Source organism: Uloborus diversus, chromosome 2 (assembly GCF_026930045.1).
Source record: "Uloborus diversus isolate 005 chromosome 2, Udiv.v.3.1, whole genome shotgun sequence".
NCBI classification, from domain to species: Eukaryota; Metazoa; Arthropoda; class Arachnida; order Araneae; family Uloboridae; genus Uloborus; species Uloborus diversus.
The window spans coordinates 129,215,669-129,234,636 of NC_072732.1; the positions used below are offsets into that span (position 1 = coordinate 129,215,669).

General features: G+C 31.4%; 1 protein-coding gene across 1 annotated transcript in view; it reads left to right on the forward strand.

The window, feature by feature from the left end:
- LOC129217332 (dnaJ homolog subfamily A member 1-like) overlaps nucleotides 1-4,947 on the forward strand; it is a 47,445-nt gene extending 42,498 nt beyond the window's left edge. The window contains exon 7 of the mRNA XM_054851614.1: nucleotides 4,090-4,947. Within this exon, the coding sequence (XP_054707589.1) occupies nucleotides 4,090-4,212 (123 nt within the window). The 3' untranslated portion in view covers nucleotides 4,213-4,947. The remainder of the gene's footprint in view (nucleotides 1-4,089) is intronic.
- Nucleotides 4,948-18,968: the final 14,021 nt, after the last annotated feature.

Here is an 18,968-nt window from a genome sequence, read left to right on the forward strand (position 1 = left end):
TTATAGTCAACAAATTATTTATTCGTGTTCTTCATTTGATCAATATGAATAACTAATTCAGTTTTCTTTGTTCGTTTTTTTTTCTTGTATCGAAACATTTTACAAGATAAATATTTAGATTTTTAACATTGCTATTTTTTGAAAATATTTTGGGGTATTAATGTAAATAAATATTAGAAACACATTCATTGCTTGGAATTTTAATTTGCATTATATAGTTCTCTGATTGTTTTGTTCATTAATATTTAAAAAATGCAAGTGTGACGCATTCACTTGTATGATGCATTGATGTTACAACTAACTTGATTTTTCTGTGCGAATAGGGGGGGAGTGGCGCCAGGAAACATTCGCGCTGGGGCCGTCAGCACTTCGGACGGCCCTGCTCTCAAATGTCAGTAAATTGTTTTGTGACAGGAATTCGCATTTTTTACTTGCCATTTTTTTCCCCATTGAGCCGCCATGTGGTTGGTAGTGATTGCAGGGTTCGTACGCCTCTTGAAAATCCTGAAAAACTTCTGAAATTTAATTTTTTCTTCTAAGGGCCCTTAAAGCTCCTGAATTTTTGTTTTAACTTCCTGATTTTCCCCCTCCTCCTGAAAATAATTTTCAAAAACAATCGCTAATTTTAATTCCACCTCATCTCCATTTAGGCAGCCATATTGAATCGCTGGCAACCAATAAAAATCCTCGTATTATGGCCCAATCCAAAGTTGCGGGTGTGACATTTACACTAACTAAATTAGTCATCAGCAAAAATATTTTAGATTATAGGTTTCAATTTTTATATTTTTCAATAAAGATCACTTGCAGGTACATTGATGCCAATTTGCAAGTTGATTGATATTTTATTTATTTTTTAAAAAATTAATTTCTACCCGTTGCGGGTGTGACATAAAAAGGACATGCATTTTCACCTTGCGATCAAAACATTCAAAACTCTGTGAATTATATCAACTGATCAAACTGTTTTTTTTAAATGTTAGACAGTAATACTTAACAAATTATTCTATACAAAAATTTAGATACTCACTCAATTAGTTTCACTGTAAAAAATATTCAAAGTTGCCGTTGCGGGTGTGACTTGTGTGGCCAATAAAATAACATACACAAATAGTTATCAATCAGACATTTTATGATTAGCACAGTAATAAATTAGAGAAATTGCAAATAACTAAGGAAATTTTTTTTACATAAATCTCATTTCCAATCTAGAATTGATGATTTCAGGGGGTGTTAGTTTTCTTATTACAATGTTCTGTTTCTTCCATGATATGTCTGACTGATTGGGCCAGATGTATACATGTTCTGAAGGTTTTTTTTCTAAGTATTCTACTTGTATGTCTTCTTCATCTATTTGCTTGATTTGACCTTTTTTTTTTTTTTGAGAAAACAAAACTAATTCTACAAAATCTCCAATAGCATTTATATTACCAAGGGAGATCGTTTCCGACTGAGGCAACAATGAAACTATCTTCAGTGCACTTTCTGCAGTTAGTGCCTGCCACTTGAATTGTACCCATATCGATCGGTACAACATGGTGTACCGATTGTAAGTTTGGTATAGCTTTGTACAAGATAGCAGCGTGCGTGAAGCATTTTTGCAACATCTTTTGTGATGTCACTCTCCGCAGAATAAAGTACTCTGATTTTTTTAAGAGCCTTTTCTGCTCAAATGGCAAAATCCGATGCAGAATTGACTGTTGCGCTACGCTGTAACGGCAAGTGATACCATTTTTTATTTGTTACCGCACCAACACCATCCACAGCTCCTTATCTATGAGTCCTTGCAAAGTATGACCATGGCAATTTTAATGTTGTAGTCTCTATGGTTGTATGACATTAACAGAAGATTGTACCTGTCTATGGATTGCATTACCAAAGGTTTGATTTGAGCTCTTCAAAAAATTGCCATCGACTGCTTCTACAGCTGGAGATGGTGTGGCCCCTTTTGTCGAAAATTTCTTTCTCTCTCTACACTTTCTCTGCCTCACATTCTGGTTTTGCCTCTACATTTTCTTTTCTTTCATGGCCACAGATGTAATTTTTTAAAGTAGTTTCTTTGTAATTTCTATTCTTGCTTTGTTTCTTTCCCTTTCTTTTAGAAAATATTCCGAGTATTTAGCCGAGTTTTCTTTCATCTTTTTACGATGATTTCGGAATCTTTCAGTGCTGTTCATTCTTCTGCAAAAAAAAAAAAAAAAAAAATGTGTAAAGTGAATAAATATAGCACTACAAGTCCCAAAATATATTGTTGAACATTTTTTTTTCTTTTTTTTGAAGTTCTTTGAATTTTTTAACCCCAATTGAAATTAAAAACATTAAGTTTTGATTCATTTAGAACTTGAACTGACAGAATTTTATACAAAGTTTTTTTTAATAAATATTGTAATAAAAGTTTCATTACTATTTTTATTATTTCTTTATATTTATTTTGAATTTGAAGTAAAAAATAATCTGTCCCTAATATTACATTTTTTTTAAAAAAGTAAAGGGGGAAAAAGTCAAATGCTGAAAGCAAAATTATGCATTTTTATACATATTAAAAAAGATAAAATATTGTTTTGGTTTTTTAAAGTTTTATTTAAAAAAAAAAACAAATCTTACATTATTGATTAGTTGCCTTAATTATAAATCAAGAAATACAAAAATGTTTCTTAGGAGAACCAATAATATAGAATACCAAGCTAAATAAATCAACTGCACATGCTCTAAAGATACTAATTATGAATTAACTGGTGTCTAGACAAATAAGTCAAAGGCCAAAGGTTAGGTCAAAGGTTAAAACATTAGTGCTGTCATCTACATGCATTCCAGAATTACATTTGTGTTTAATTTAAAAAGATGTTGCGGGTGTGACTTTAACTAAATGTCACACCCGCAACAGGAACATGTCACACCCGCAACGCTTAATAACTCCAATTAAAACAGTAATTAATTTTTTTTGTGTTTGTTATTCAAAGTACTTTAGTAAACTATTTTAGAATACAAAGTTTCAAAACTTTTAGGCAAATAAATTTTTCTGTGGAAATATAAATGCATTTTTTTGTTGCGGGTGTGACACAATAATTAAGAATAATTAAATATGCTTACCTTTTGTAGTGAAGATTAGTAGACATTTCTCTTCAGAAAAAAACTGTTGCTAATGAATGTCAGATTATGTGTGAAACTTTATAGATTTCTAGAATTATTTGTTCAGCTGTAATAGACCATGCAACATAAGCAGTTTTGGTGCAATCTAGTTCGCACTAATATAGTTCCACTTTAGTAATTAAAATAAGAATGTTAATGACATAAATGAAAATTTTTTTCAATAAAATATGAACTAGTATACTTTTAACAGTGTGTATGCAAAATTTCAACCATATTGAATGAAATTTGAATTTTCATCCTCATGTCCACTTTTTTTTGGATTGGGCGTTATACAGAGCACCCAGTGCATTTCGCAAAGACATGGAGTGTCTTCGAACCAACTGACCTGTTAGTACTCTGTTCAAACATGCCCATTACGGTTACTGATTGTAACTGCCACTAGAGAACGAACCAAGAGCATGTGCTGGTTTTTGTGTTAACAGCAACAGCTATTAAGCATATATTTTCTACATTGCTAATTAGTAGTGCTGTTACTATTTTGTAGTATGTTTACTACTGATAATATGCCGATATATCTAATCTCTTGTGTATTCCTGTTATTTTCAAATATTTTGAATCCAATTATTATTTATTTATTTTTTTGATTGAATAGTGTGTGAAAAAAAAATTACTAATAGATTAAAAATTTGACAGCAAAGTTGATTAAATGTTACTGAAACTAATTTTCTTGTAAAAACCGCTTGTGTTATTACTCCTGAAAATTTTGCTTTTGACTCCTGAAAACTCCTGAAATTCATTCTGTCTGGAAGAGTATGAACCTTGTGATTGCTAATTTTGCCCTTTAATGTAAACCAAAACATGACTTCTCTTTCAAGTATTCATTGTTTAACTGAATTAATTATGAACATTTTGAATCTGATATTGGCAAGTTTGATAGAATGATTATGTATTTCATTGCTGTTGCTTCTAATCAATATAATTAAATTTAATTTATTATAGGTATCCCTTATGGATATTTCTCCAGAACAGTCAAGTAGCCGTCTAAGATATAGGGAAGTTTATGATGATGATGATGATCGCTATGCTGGTGGTCATCGCGGTGTACAATGTCAAACGCATTAGGACATTTTTATATATAAAGATTCTTTTTGCTTGTACACATTCATATATATATACATTCTTACATATATATATTTATTCTCCTTTCAACTGGCATTCATGTTTGTGTTGTAGTTGAAGGCATATTATTTTAGATATGAAGTTCTGTATGTATTTTTATGCCTCCAATTATTATTAAACATGCATGTTTTAAACCCAAACTTTAGCATCTATGTTTTCCGTCTTTTGTTGATGTCATGGTATCTGTCATTAAGTTCCATTCTGTGATACCCAGCGTTTTCATAGTTTTTGAATGTAGGGTTGTTTCTTAGACTTTTTTTTTTTTTTGGTAATTTCTTATTTGTGCTAATGGTTTTGCCCCAAAATCACATTTTCTATTCAAATGATTATATTTTGTAAAGATCCTAAAATTTTTTATTTTATTCCGTTTTTTCGAAGAATATAGGTTTAAAATTAAATCCAACCAAACAATAAAATTTGAACATTTTGAAAGCATAAATGTTTAGTTTTCTTGTGTTGTAATTTACTACTTAATGGCATTGAATTCTATTTTAAATTATTTTTGTTATATCATTTAAAATAAAATAAGTAAATGATACTGTAAATACCCTCATAATGGATCTGCAGCTAAAGTATAAATTACAAAAAGTTAGTATCAACTAATTTATAAATATTATTAGTATCCCAGAGCTCTTAAAGGTTTAATTGTTAATAAAAGTGGACGTTTTTGTTGTTATAGTACTTATAAGTTATTTCACATTAGTGGTTCATTTATTTACGTTTTGAAGTTAAATCAATAAAAACGTTTTCCATTATTTGTTTGAATTTTTGTTAGTTATGTTATTTTTTGGCAAATACTAACACTCATTTCTAAATTAAAGTATGAACGAACTGTACACAAATAATACGAAGTAGTGCAATGAATAAAACAAAAAGTGTTGTAAATTAATGGTGCATACTATAAGAGGTGATAGACCTTTCCAAAACAAACTTTCACCATGCAATATGGGGTGGAAACGCTCAAATGAGAGACTACCAGCTGCAATACAAGCTTCACATTGGCGATGCATTGAATTCCGCAAACGTTGGAATATTCCTGGCATATTATGAGTGTCTGCAGCTGCAGCGCTAATTTGTGCAACGAGATGCTCTAGTGATGCGATCGGTGTCTTGTACATGACACTTTTTAGCTGTCTGCACTGGAAAAAATCTAAGCTAGACAAATCAAGATATCTGGGAGGCCAAGGGACTGGCCTACTACGGCTGATCCATCTGTTTGGAAAGGCAGTATCCAGGTTGTTTCGTACATTCCTGGAAAAATGAGCTAGTGCTCCATCATGCTGAAATGACCTGCCTCAAACATTTGCATTTGCTAATACATGTTGCAGTAAATCAGGCAACACCTGCTGGAGGAAGATGAGGTAAGGCTTGACCACGACGAGGTGGCGGAAGACCTTGAAGCAAAAATATCATTTATAATAGGTAGAATTAGTCAAAAAGCTCTGAGTAGTTACAGTAGTTCTCGCTTATCTATTACATAATAGTGACAAATAACCTATTAAAAATCATACAAAAGATGTTTCCGCTTGAAGGTCATCTGTCATATCTCCATGGTCAAGCTTTACTTGTGTCACTCTAGGCAGTCTGTTTACAGATGTAGCCCAATTAAGTAATTGTTAATTATGCCTGCCCACATTCAGGTGAGGAGGAAAGTAGTAAAAGAAGACTTCCACAGCAAGATTTAAAGGACTCTGGTTATTAATGGGCAAGACACTGAGAGGGGGAAAATGGCATTGTAACACTGCTGTGGTTAACAGGCGCATTGACTTGTTCAACGAAAATGTTAATACTCTAAGGTAGACAACATTGGATAGGTTTTTAGAAAAAAAATCCCATGATTCTTATAATGCAAAAATTTTGATAAAAGAAACAGCAGTCGAAAGAGATAAAATACCTGAAGAACTGTTATTTTTATGGAAAATGACTCCTCTTCCAAACAGCATTTCTCTTCCTTCTCTCTAAATTCCACTTATAGGCCAGCGGTTAGGGAGTAAAAAAGGTCGAATACCGAAGTAATTGGTGGGAAACTGGAAATGGTTTTAATCTACGTCGTATGTGTCTGGAATGACCATACTTTCTCCCTTCTACTAAATGAGCTTTAGCCGTTGCGGCCAAATTAGTGACAAAAAACGCGTTTTTTCATTAATACAGTCGAACCTGTCTATCTCGAATTTTACGAAAGAAAAGAAAAATTTCGAGATTTGGAATTTTCCAGATACAGAGGTTTTGAAATTTTTTTTAAAAAAATAGGTAATTGGAGCAATGACTTGAAAGTAAAACTTTGGAAGCTACTTTACTAATCAACAATGTCCCCTTCCTCCCAGTTTCCGAATGTATATAATTGCTGGAAAACTTGCTTTTTGTACATAAAGTTTTAATTCTGGAGGATTATGTGATTGCTAATATTAAGAAAAATGCTTTTTGTCTCCAAATTCCAGTTAATAAGCATAGTTGGGGATCGAATTCAAGAAAGACTTTATTCAAAATTCGAGATATGCAGGTTTTCAGAAAATTTCATTCAAGACAAACATGGGGGAAAAACATTAAATTAATACTTTATGTGCAGGGAAAATAAAAAACTTTGACATAGAGAGGTTTTTGAGATAAACAGGTTTGACTGTATAGCTATCTCAAAAGTAACACTTCCAATGGCCATACATATAGGGGAACACTTGTAGAGATGAAATTTCTGAACAAAATGAGTACCTACAATATATATCTTGGTTAAATACTAAGCTCACAACTTAATTTCAAAGTTTGGCTCAAATCACTAATCAAGCGCTTCAACCTGAACGTACCTTTCCCACTCCCACCAGCCCTCCCCTCCCCGAGACCCCTGGAATAGAACGCCATAACACTAAAACACGTTTTCCTATACCTACGGAAGCAGCTACACAGTTACGTAATCATCAAAGTGACTTACTAGATGTTGCTGAAAACAATTTATTTCATTACAATGGAACAAAGAAATGAAAAAGAATCCTATCTTCATACAGAACTCGGTTTAGTTTCTAAAAAGAAGCGCAAAAATACTGATAAGTAGAATTATCTAGAGAATAGAAATTTCAATATATATAAACAATCTTATTTTATCCTAAAAAACTCATAAAACATTAAAATTAAAGCTAATTTTACTATTATAAATATATTATGGGGTTAATTGTATGAAACCTAATTTCCAATTTATACAAGCATCGGATTAAATGAAAGTTAATAATGAAAACAATAACAGAAATTACATTTTTGGGCCTTCATACATCTTCATTCTTCGGCAATTCAACTTGATCCGCAACATCAGGGTATTTTCGTTTTGAGAATATAATAGAGAAAAGTAAAAATCAATCTACAGGGTGGTGACAGATCAGGGAAAAGTCAGGGAACTTTATTCATCAGGGAAAAGTCAGGGAAATTTGAAAAAATAACAAAAAATCAGGGAAAATTTATTTTATGAAGAATTTTTTTTTTGCTTTACAAAATTAAGTACTCTAATTCCCTACGCATTTTCTGCCAATGATCTGTTAAAAAAAAAGTAAAATTAATGAGGTGTGATTATACACTGCCGCATATTTGTGCATCTTTTTTCCTCAACGTCAAAGTATTGAATCTTACTTATTAACCAAAGGATGAACTTCCTAAGATTGCTTCTGTGTCTGTTAGGTTGTTTATTTTACCTAGCTTAAAATTTCCTTTTACGCTTTCAATGCTACGTAAAATAAACAACCATACAGGCAAAGAGGAAGCCTTCATTAATGCCTTAGCTTCTTCGCCTTTATTCCGTTGTCTTGAAGTGATTAGCGTACTTTAATCACGATCTCAAGAAGAAATCTTTGGTTTTTGAATTAATACTATAAAAGCTTAAAAGTTATCATTTCTTTGCATTTTCAATTTAATTGCTAAAACTGAACTTTCAATAAAAAGAACTTTGTTTTTTGCCGTTATACTATTTGTTGCCACCGCAGATTATAAAGGTTTTCTTTTCTTCAGACTTAAGTGATTCTTTAATTTTATAACAAAGTTGTATTCTTTTATATGTTTTGAAATTAACTAATTGCTTTTTTTTTCTTGCATTTCAAAGTTTTTTGTTACAAAAGCAATCTAAGATTTTTTTTTTCATTACATACTGAAATGATTTTAAATAGAGTTAACTTGTGTACTTAAGTAAATTTTTTTTTATTGTTAAAATGCTGTATTCATTCATTAAAACCTATGTTCTTGATTAGAGAAAAGCTCCCTATGAATGGATGTCAAATGGTTTCATCTGTTTTGCATAAATATTCTATTCTTTCACTATTACTTGTTATTCTTGCAACAATTATTATACTGTTTGAAAACTTAGTTCAAAATGACTTTAATTACTTTTTAGTTCTATCTTAAATACACATATGTTTTTAAGAGTAATTTTAATAGTTTCTTAAAATTCTCATGCTAAGTGGTTTCTTTAAGTGAAGTTTTTTTTTTTTTTTTTTTTTCTATGATCTTTCGATTGTAGAAAAATTTAATGTACTGTTTTGTAGGTCCCCCCCCCCCCCCCAAAGATTGGCTTGATATATTTTGTTAACCATTTTATTAAAAAAAGTAAAATCTTTTGAAAATATATTTTTAGTTCAACAAACGTTAACAGCTTAAAACGTTAAAAATACTGCATTTTATACATATATACAATGGATTTCAAGTAGAGCAAAGAAAACCATTATCATTGGTAACGTAAATCAGGGAAATTTGGTGAACTTAATCAGGGAAAAGTCAGGGAACTTTTTTTTTGCAGTTCCTGTCGCCACCCTGATCTACTTAACTTTAATGATTTTAACTACAGCTAAAATGACTAGGAATGATAATCTATAGACAAAAGGGATAATTTGAAACTGATTTGACAATGTTACTGGTTACAACTAAGATATTTGAAATAAACTTGAGGGAATTTAAGAACTCCAAAAAGAAACAACGATCTTTTCACACACCTCTCAACCCCATATTCCTTATGAACTTCGTAGCAACCTTTAGTAAACATAATTTTCTCCTCTAACCTTATTTTTCATGAGACAAACAGTCGAAAGTGAAAAAAAATCGATATATAGAGATTTTTTTGATATATAGAAACAATTTTTCTATGTAATGAACATATAAATTCGCTGGAATTTCGATATATAGAAAATTGATATGTGGAAGTTCGATATATGGAGGTTCAACTGTAAGTATTTCACCTATAATAATAAATATTTTGCTGTGAGACATGGTATTATATGAGATGCAGTTTAGGAAATCAACATAAAATACAGTAAAACCTCGTTAAGTCGTCAGTCAACAAACCAAAAATTTTTGACCACTTATGCAGAGTGACTACTTATGTGGAGTGGGAAATTAAGGAAGAAAAAAAAAGCCTTACAAATATCAATGAATAGTAGTAGAACTCTGTGAGAAAAACAATAACTTATCTAATCAATTTCTATAAATTAGTGGAAATTTTAAAAAGGGGGGAAAATACTAATGATAGTTACTTTTTTATTTTTTCTTACTTATACATTACTTAATAACAACTTATTTTAATGTAGAAACGGTACCTTAATACAATCCTTCAATGTTGACTGATGAAGTTGTTGCTTACGGAAAAGAACTATCTCTTCTAACATACATCAAGCATTAAATCCTGTGTTGTAGTTCCTTGAACGGATGTGAAATAGTGACTAACTTTCTCCAAGTATTAGATTTTGTCTGTCTTGCTGGAAAGAGTTGATTCATATTCTCGGCACTCTGCAAAGTCACAGCAAAAAGTATGCTTTGAATGACCAGAACCGAGGATCGAGATTTCAAGGAAAAATGACTATCAAACAGCCTTTCAACTATTTTCTAAGATCCGATAAGGAAAAGGAATTTTAGAAAACAATTTTTGAGTGACTAGTTAGCCGGGTAAAATTAAATTTGGTGACCAGTAACGGAGGATCATTTTACATTACTGTGAATGAGACCTTGTCGGGACCAAAGAAAAACGACCTCTTAAACGGAGTGACCACTTAACCGGTCGACTACTTAATGAGGTTTCACTATTACAAATTCAAAGTTTTAAAGAAATGAGCATTAAAAACAATAGATTAGTATATTAAAAAGTATTATTACAACAAGAATTTAAAGTACAAATAGCAATCATACGAACTTCAAAAAAGTGATTATTTTCCTATTAACAAAGTGAAATAGCAAATATTGAAACAAAAAGTTAATACATGCAGCAGCTTTAAGTAGATTTCAAAACAAAATCTTTAAAAATTGAGACATATAAACTTTTGCAAAAATTTCTATCAAAAAAATGGTTCAGAAATGCAAAAAGTTTCTAAGAGTATGTGTGGTGAAATTACATTCTTATTTAAGCTACTTTTTGCTAGATCAGCAGCTATTCATTAAAAAATATTCATCTTAACATAGACGATAAATAAGAATTTGCACCGATTTCCATGAATGCTCAGCTTTTGCATTTCACCAGTGCGTAATTTCTTCAACACATACAGTTAACAGCAATTTTAAATACAATTAAGAGTAATTAGAGAAGCATTAGCCACGTGATTATAGAAAGAAATATGTTATTACGATAACTTGAAGTACAAAGGGCATAATAGAGAAAGACATCAGACAGAAAAAGTTACAATGTATAAGATACACGTGGGTCTCCTAAAATAATACTCTGAGCATGGCTAAAACATGCGAAAGTTTAACAGTGCGTGGGATGGTGATAGAAAACAACATAAATTTTCTCGCTTAATTTGACATGATAGTATTTTATGGCTGCTTTCAACAAATTTTTGAATTCCACGTTCTTTGACTTCAATCGCGTCACCTTCCGTATATAATTTATCCCTAATCATACACAAGTCAGTCATGTTTTTCCCAAATAGTTCACTGCACGTAATCACAATAATTAAGTTTTCTTCAAATTGTGTAAATTAAAAATTGATTTACTTCAAAAAAAGAGAACTGAAAAACTTTTTTACGTTGAACATAATACTGATTTTCTAATTCAAATTATGTCACTCAAAATCAGTCATTTTTTTTCTGGATAGTTCTACTTGAAATTAGCCTATCAGTATTTTTGTACTTCCTTTTAAAAACTAAAATGAGTTCTGTATAAAGATATGATCCTTTTTCATTTTTTGTTACATTGTAATGAAATAGTTTTCAGCAACATCTAGTATGTCAACTTAATGATTACATATCTGTGTGGCTGCTTCCGTAGGTATAGGAAAGCACGGCCATGTGTCTAAAGAGGACCGGTGGGAGAGGTACGTTCTGGTTGAAGTGCTTGATTAGTGATTTGAGCCAAACTTTGAAATTAAGTTGTGTGCTTAGTATTTAAAACAAAGATATATATTGTAGATATTCATTTTGTTCAGAATTTTTATCTCTACAAGTGATCTGCCTATATGTATGGCCATGGGAAGCTTTATTTTTGAGATATTGTTATATTAATAAAAAAAAAACAGTTTTTTTTGTCACTAATTTGGCCGTAACGGCTAAAGCTCACTTAGTAGAAGGGGAAAACTTAGTATGGTCATTTCAGAACCATATGGCATAGATTAGGGGTTCCCAACCTGTGGGTCGCGATACACTACAATAAAAAATATATCACTGCATAATTAAAAAATTAAAATACATTGGGGGAAAAATAGCATCGTTTTAGAATATCATCAATGCTTGAGCCTAATGGCGAATTCAGGAGAAGGAATACAGACAGGGCTACCGCAATCACCTTCCCCTCGCATGCCAGAGTACCTGATCTCCAAACAGATCTCCAAGATTATCTTAAGCTTTGGTTTAGGAACTTCAATCTCAACAAATTTCTGCGAAAGAGTCAAATTCACTCCTTCTAACATCATCCAAAATAGTCTAAAATTTCGTTTTTAAAACTTCAGTTTCGAATAATTTCTGTGATAGATTCCATAAACCCCTACCCTTATGCTGAAAGGTGTCCTCTAATTGCGTTTTTAAGACTTAATTTTGGAAATATTCCGGGGAACAGCCTGGAACCCCTTCCTGTCCCCTAACTTAGTCAAAAATAGCCAAGAAATTGGTTTTTAGGATTTTAATTTCGAAAAATATTCCACGGGAGTGCCTGCTGTCCCCCTTCACTTAATTGAAGATCATATAAAATCTAATTTTATGGCTTAAATTTCAAAAAAAATTCTGGGTGAGGGTCTCTGAACATTTCGTCTAGCTATCAAAAATAACCAACTATTCTAATTTTTGGACTTAAATTTCGAAAAATTTCCTTGGGACTAGCCGAAATCCTCTCCCCCCCCCCCCCCCCTCCATCATTAAACTCTTCTTAAATTTCATTTTTAGAACTTCAATTCCGAAAAGACTCCGGGAGAGCTGCTCCAAATCAAAACTTTCCCTAACGTTTAAAAAGATGACCTATAATCGCGTTTTTAGAGCCTCAACTTCAAAAAATTTCCAGGGAAATATCGACCAAACCACTTCTCTTCCCTTAACTTCAACAAAGGGTCTCCAACTGAGTTTATTAAGGACATATCATTTGTATGAAAAATCAGAGAGCATCCCCGATCTTCCACTCTCCTCCTTTATGATTAAAAATAGTCCTAAAACTTCATTTTTAGGACTTTAATTTAAAAAAAATTTCAAACGCAGAGTCTCCAAACTTGAACCGTTCATAAAAGTCCCTTAACCTCTTCTCCTCCGAACATCACCAGAAATCGTGTAAACTGCAATTTTAGAATAACAATTTCGAACATTTTCCGGGGGCGGACCATCGCGAATGTTACACTTACGACTTTAGATTCATATTGTTAATTCTTTTTCTACGCTTATATAACGCAATTCCCTTAATTTGATTGCTCATGTACCAGTAATCACACCTTCCCCTCCCCATTCTCCAAGCATAAATCTAGACTCTCTCTAGCTTGCTACATATACGTTTGAAAATAATTGAGGGTCTTCCAAACACACCCTTCCCAATTTTTGACCTCCCGACTGCCTTGTTACAAGAAAATGCCTTCATTCACTTCATTGAAAGTTGGAGAAAACCAAAAGCTGCTAGGACGCAACAATTTTGAAAGTGCCGAAATGCTTGTTTAACTTTAGAGAATATCTTTTTTTTTTCTGCAATTATTGTGGAAAAAAATACCTATTGGGCTTAAATAAAATACCTCAAGCACATTGTGGTATTATGTAAAATGTGCTCAACGTCTGCGCGTACGCACATACGCAAACACGCGCACACACACACAGGTAATATCTTTACTAATAATAAAGCTGAAAGTCTCTCTGTCTGCATGTCCGGAGGATGTCTGGATCTTTGGACCTCATAATGCCTAGACCGTTCAGCCGATTTTCATGAAATTTGGCACAAAGTTAGTTTGTAGCATGAGGGTGTGCACCTCGAAGCAATTTTTTCGAAAATTCGATGTGGTTCTTCTATTCTAATTTTAAGAACAAAATTATCATAAAGTGAAACCGTAATATTGGCACAAGCCAATTGGCAAGATACGAAATTATCATAACGTGAAACTGTAACATGGGTGCAAGCCAATTCGCGTGAAAATTCACCATACATTATTTGTAAATGTACAGGCGAACCAAAAGACCTTTTAATTTTTCTATTACGGGCAAAGCCGTGCGGGTACCACTAGTATATATATATATATATATATATATATATATATATATATATATATATATATATATATATATATATATATATATATATATATATATATATATATATTAGGGTGTTTCTTATTTATGTGGGAAACTATTTTTTTCGGAATTCAACAAGTGACGCCCCCTAGTTTTGTGACACTATAATAAAAAGTAATCTGTGCAAAATTTGAACTCGATCGGTTAATAATAACACGTGTCTCTAGGGCATTGAACTTTAACACTTTTAATAATTTTTCCCACAAATCGAGATTTTACTTTAGACCTTGTACATCGTTTCTCCTAGGTTTGCAAAATATTTTTACAGCGAGGTAGCACTAAAGTTAACCTTTTTAATTATTACATATCATCTAAAGATTTTACATTGAATAAGAATGAAATAGTGCTTTAGAAACTTTACCTTAATCATACGCTTTTCTCAATGTATTTCAATCCTGTGCATTTTCTTCCGAGTCTTGGACTGTCTGTAAACTAAATTGCTTTTGTGACTCATATTTGGTAAATTGATTGTGAAATTCTTCGATTAATTGTGCTCCTCTTTCAGTTGTATCAATCACAACTTTCAGTATTTTACCGGTACCTCTTCCCTTTAAATAGATTCCTTTGCCACGAATCAGGATCAAATAGGAAAACATCTTTTGGTGTTTGTAACTTATCAAACAGTTTTATTGACTTGTAATTGATTCAATAAAGAGGAAGATCTTTTGTAAGAAAGCATTCCAAATCATCTACTGTTATCTGAAAATTTTTAAACTGTCATCAGACACGTCTTCCTTATCTGCAAGCATTTTTTGGAGTAGTCTTTTCCCATCTTCAAAGTTAATTCCTTCATCCAATACGGACAAAGCTACTAATTCATCCCCTAAATACCATAAGTGATTTATGAATTTTCCAATCACTGCTTCTGATGCATGTTTGTCGTCATTTTGTACGCTGCTAGTTTTTTTAGACACATTATATTATTTAAAGGAGCCTAAATTGGGTTGCTGCGAAAAATCGTATCTTCATACAGCATTTAACTGTAAAACAGCGCTGTAAAACAGCATTTATGAGCTTTCTCTTCATGTAAGGTCAATTTAAATTGTTTCCAGTTTACTGGTGTTTTTTTTTTTTTTTTCAGTTACATCTGGATGTAGCTTTGTATTCTAGTGAATAACTAAAAAATCTAAATTTAAATTCATGAAATTTGATTTTACCTCTCGAAGATTTTCTCTTGCTCTCTTAAGGGATGTTCAATTGATCACAAGGTTATTTGGATTTAAATTTACTGCATCTACATAGGCTGTTAATAAATGAACAGTCCCTAATTCGGCATTTGTCTAACAGTGATGAAAGGCGAGCCGATATCAATAGTTGTTAAACTTTTTTTCGTTATAGTAGAACAGATATAGAAAAAAGTTTCACAACTTTGGATAGATACACATTTCGGTTTCTAAATCTTGTGAATTGCAAGAAGAATTTGATGATAATAAAGGTATATGTACTGAAATAGAAGAAAATTGATTTAAAATATAAATTTTTACATTATTCCGATCTGGACATTTTTTAAATTTATATTTTAGGTATGGATAAAACAGTATATTTTTATGTTAGAGTAATCGAGTATTTTTCTTAATTTATGCTTTAAGAATTAAAAATTGCATAAACATTTAAATATATTTATAAGTAAAGAACAGCGAATTAAAATATAATTGCCAGTATTATATTTATAGCACTGAAATCTAGCGACTCTATTTGCCACACCTATAACATACACAGGAATTTTTTTTTTAAGCAACACCCCCAAAGCCAGGAGGAGGCAATTTGTTATCCGTCAAAGATCATTCATTAATGACCTAGGCCATTCATTAATGGCCTTTAGAATCCTTGTGTCTATTTTGGTTAAGAGAAATGTTCCCCTGCCGCTTAGTTTGAACCGAGCACAAAATAGCGGTATGGCTGACTCAAGGCCATTGGTATACATGAAGCCTCTGTAACATGTAAAATTTTACACAATGAAAGTGAGAGAATGGTCAGTCTGGAAGTAGCAACATCTATTCAGGTTCAAAATTACTTTAAATATGAAACTAAAGAAAACTTTCACATAAAAATGAGAAAATCCACAATTTTTTCTTCGAAACTCAAAAAAGGGGGCCCTAGGGGCACGGGTTAATATAAACGGATTGACTTAAAATTTTGCAAAGATCATTTATTTGTATAATAGAACAAATTGAGAGGGCGTCGCGGAAAATATCTAAAACTTCAAAAATAAAGACCACCCTAATATATTTATAAAGGGGATACTTAGGGGGTCGCAGGTTTTTTAGTTAGTGAAAAGGGGGTCGCGACGGGGAAAAAGGTGGGGAACCACTAGAGATTAAAGCAATTTCGAGCTTTCCACCAATTACTTCTGTATTCAACTCCCCAACAACTGAGCTATTATGCCTTCGGCTCATTTCAGTTAAATCTAAGTGCAGTTAAAATTCTATTTATGTATTTCATGTACAGTTCTCTGTGTATTTGTTTTTCTTCATTTTAAAAAAGCAATCATTTGAGGTCTGAAAATTATTAGACCCCTAAATAGTTTTCTAGATCAAATTGTGTACAAATCAAGAGGTTTCACAGTACTGGGATTGGCAATATAGCTTAAAAGTGAATCCCTGTTTGCACTCCTGTCAAGACTCAGTTTAATTGGTGTTTGAGTACAGGAAAAAACGACTAACTTACCCTCTGATAAATATTTCTGCATGTGTTTAGTTTTTCATATTTATGGGTAAGTTTTTATTTTAATATCCTATTCAGAACTGCTATACCACCGATTTTCGAACAGAGACTAAAGTATTTTCTAAAAAATGTTTTAGTCTCTGAATAATTGTTTAAAATTTCCGAATTAAGTGGCTCCTGTCCACCTGTTCCCCCCCCTCCCTTTTTTTCTTGCCCTCCAGATTCAAATATATCTATTGATTGCCCTGGATATTTATTTCTGGGAACCTGAACTTTACAACGTGTGCTTAGGGTTTTTAAGGTGGACTAAAATAACCATCAAACACAAATGTTTTCAGACGATAATTGTTTAAAAAAATACAATTTTCAATTTCTGCAATCGTGTCTTTAGATATCATGATTCATTGTCAAAATATTCATACATATACTGTGAGAAAATTGATTGTGACCTTATTATTCTATTTAAAACTGACTATAAGTAATACATTTCTTCATAGTTCACTACACAACAAATAACATATTTTTCCTTAAATATGCAAACTTTTGTATCTAGTAGATGGAAATACTGTATGTAGTAGATGGAGAATGGTTGATCCTCATCCGTATTTTAAAATTCTGTAATATTTTTTCACTTTTTTTTTTTACTATAAAAGGGGGGAATTTTTTTTCTTCTCCAACATATCTTTTGTCTCAAAATCTTTTGTCTGTCCTATTTTGTCAAGTTGTTTCAAAGGCATAATTTCATGAAAAAAAGGTTTACAATTCCATCTAGAGATTTCAATACATTTTCACTAAAACGTACTTAGATTAATTTCATATTTACCTGCAGCAATTCCCTTTTGCAGTTGAAATTAAGTGTAGTTGTATTAACATTTTTTTTTAAAGTTGCATATTTTTTATTTAATGTTAAATCTGTTACTTTATTTTTTATGTTAAAAATACAAATTTAGTGCTTTCTTTTGTCGGAATATAATTTTTTAGTTAGCTTTTAAAGGTTTTGTATTATTTCTTAGGGTTATTAAGATGTATTCATTTGAAGCTATTTTGCTGTTAATATCAAATACATTACTGTTATGTCTGTTACTATGTTACTGGTAACAGATTTGACAGCTTTCTTAATTAAGTTCTTTTTATTCGAATTCAAACAATTACAATGCATTAAATGATTATACTACTAGTTAGAAGGACACAAAATATAAACAATGTAAAATTTAGGACTTTTTAATTTTTTCTTTATCTAAAATCAATTGAATATGTCTGGTAATGGACTTGACTTGTTGACCTACAATTTTGAGAAAGACAAGCTCACAAAGTGAGCCAGAACCAAAAGTGCCTAATTACTAGTACTGTCAGTTTAATCTATACATGAACAAGTTTTTGTTGTTGGTGAGCAAAACGAGCAGAGGCTCATCCCTCTACCAATGTGAATGTAATCTTATCTTTATTAAGGGGTTTTTTTCTTACCCTCAGCACTATTACAGCTATTCTAGATTGATGACCGCTACTAAGCGTGAAATTGCAGTCTGGCTGTCGCAACAAGTTCAGTTGTTTGGTATATGCTTGTAAAATTCAATAATAAATAATATAGAAAATTTGAGCTCTGAGCTTAGGATATAGCTCTGTTTGTTTTAATCATTCTCTTATTTAAAACAATTCGCTTTTCAAAAGGAGGAGCTTAATCAAAAAAAAAAAAAAAAAACAGTTAAATTAGTAGATGAAATGAACTGAATGACATTTCTTGTGTCTGTGCGTTTTGGAAAAAAAAAGACATTGAATATAAACCCCAATGTAACAAGATTATACAACCAAGTTAGATTGCAACTTGAGTGATGTATCATATAACTAGTATTTACCAATAAAACTACTATTTGTCTTGACCATTCGTTTTTTTTTTTTTTACTTTCCTAAAAAAATATTCATTAAGTTCACTCGAATATTTCAACATTTATTTCAATTCTTTATTGAATAAATACACGAAATATTATTCAAATGTTTCAATGCATTTAAAATATCACATGTTTAACAAATCATAACTAGATAACATTTACACAACACTTATTTAACAATTATTTGAGATTAAGAATAATTATTTTATGCAGGCATCTCAAAAAGAATCGTTTGAAAATTCGAAATATTTATCAGAAACTAAATTATTCTTATTCTGATAATTTTTGTGCCACGAATGTTTTGTAGAAATCTCTTCTCTGTAGTAAAAGTTCATATTACTTTTAGTGGTTACTTTATAAAATTATAAACTGCTTGTAGAAAATGATTGATGAAAACATGACAAAAATTTTACTATTAAATAAGAGAACATTACAATATTTATCTAAATT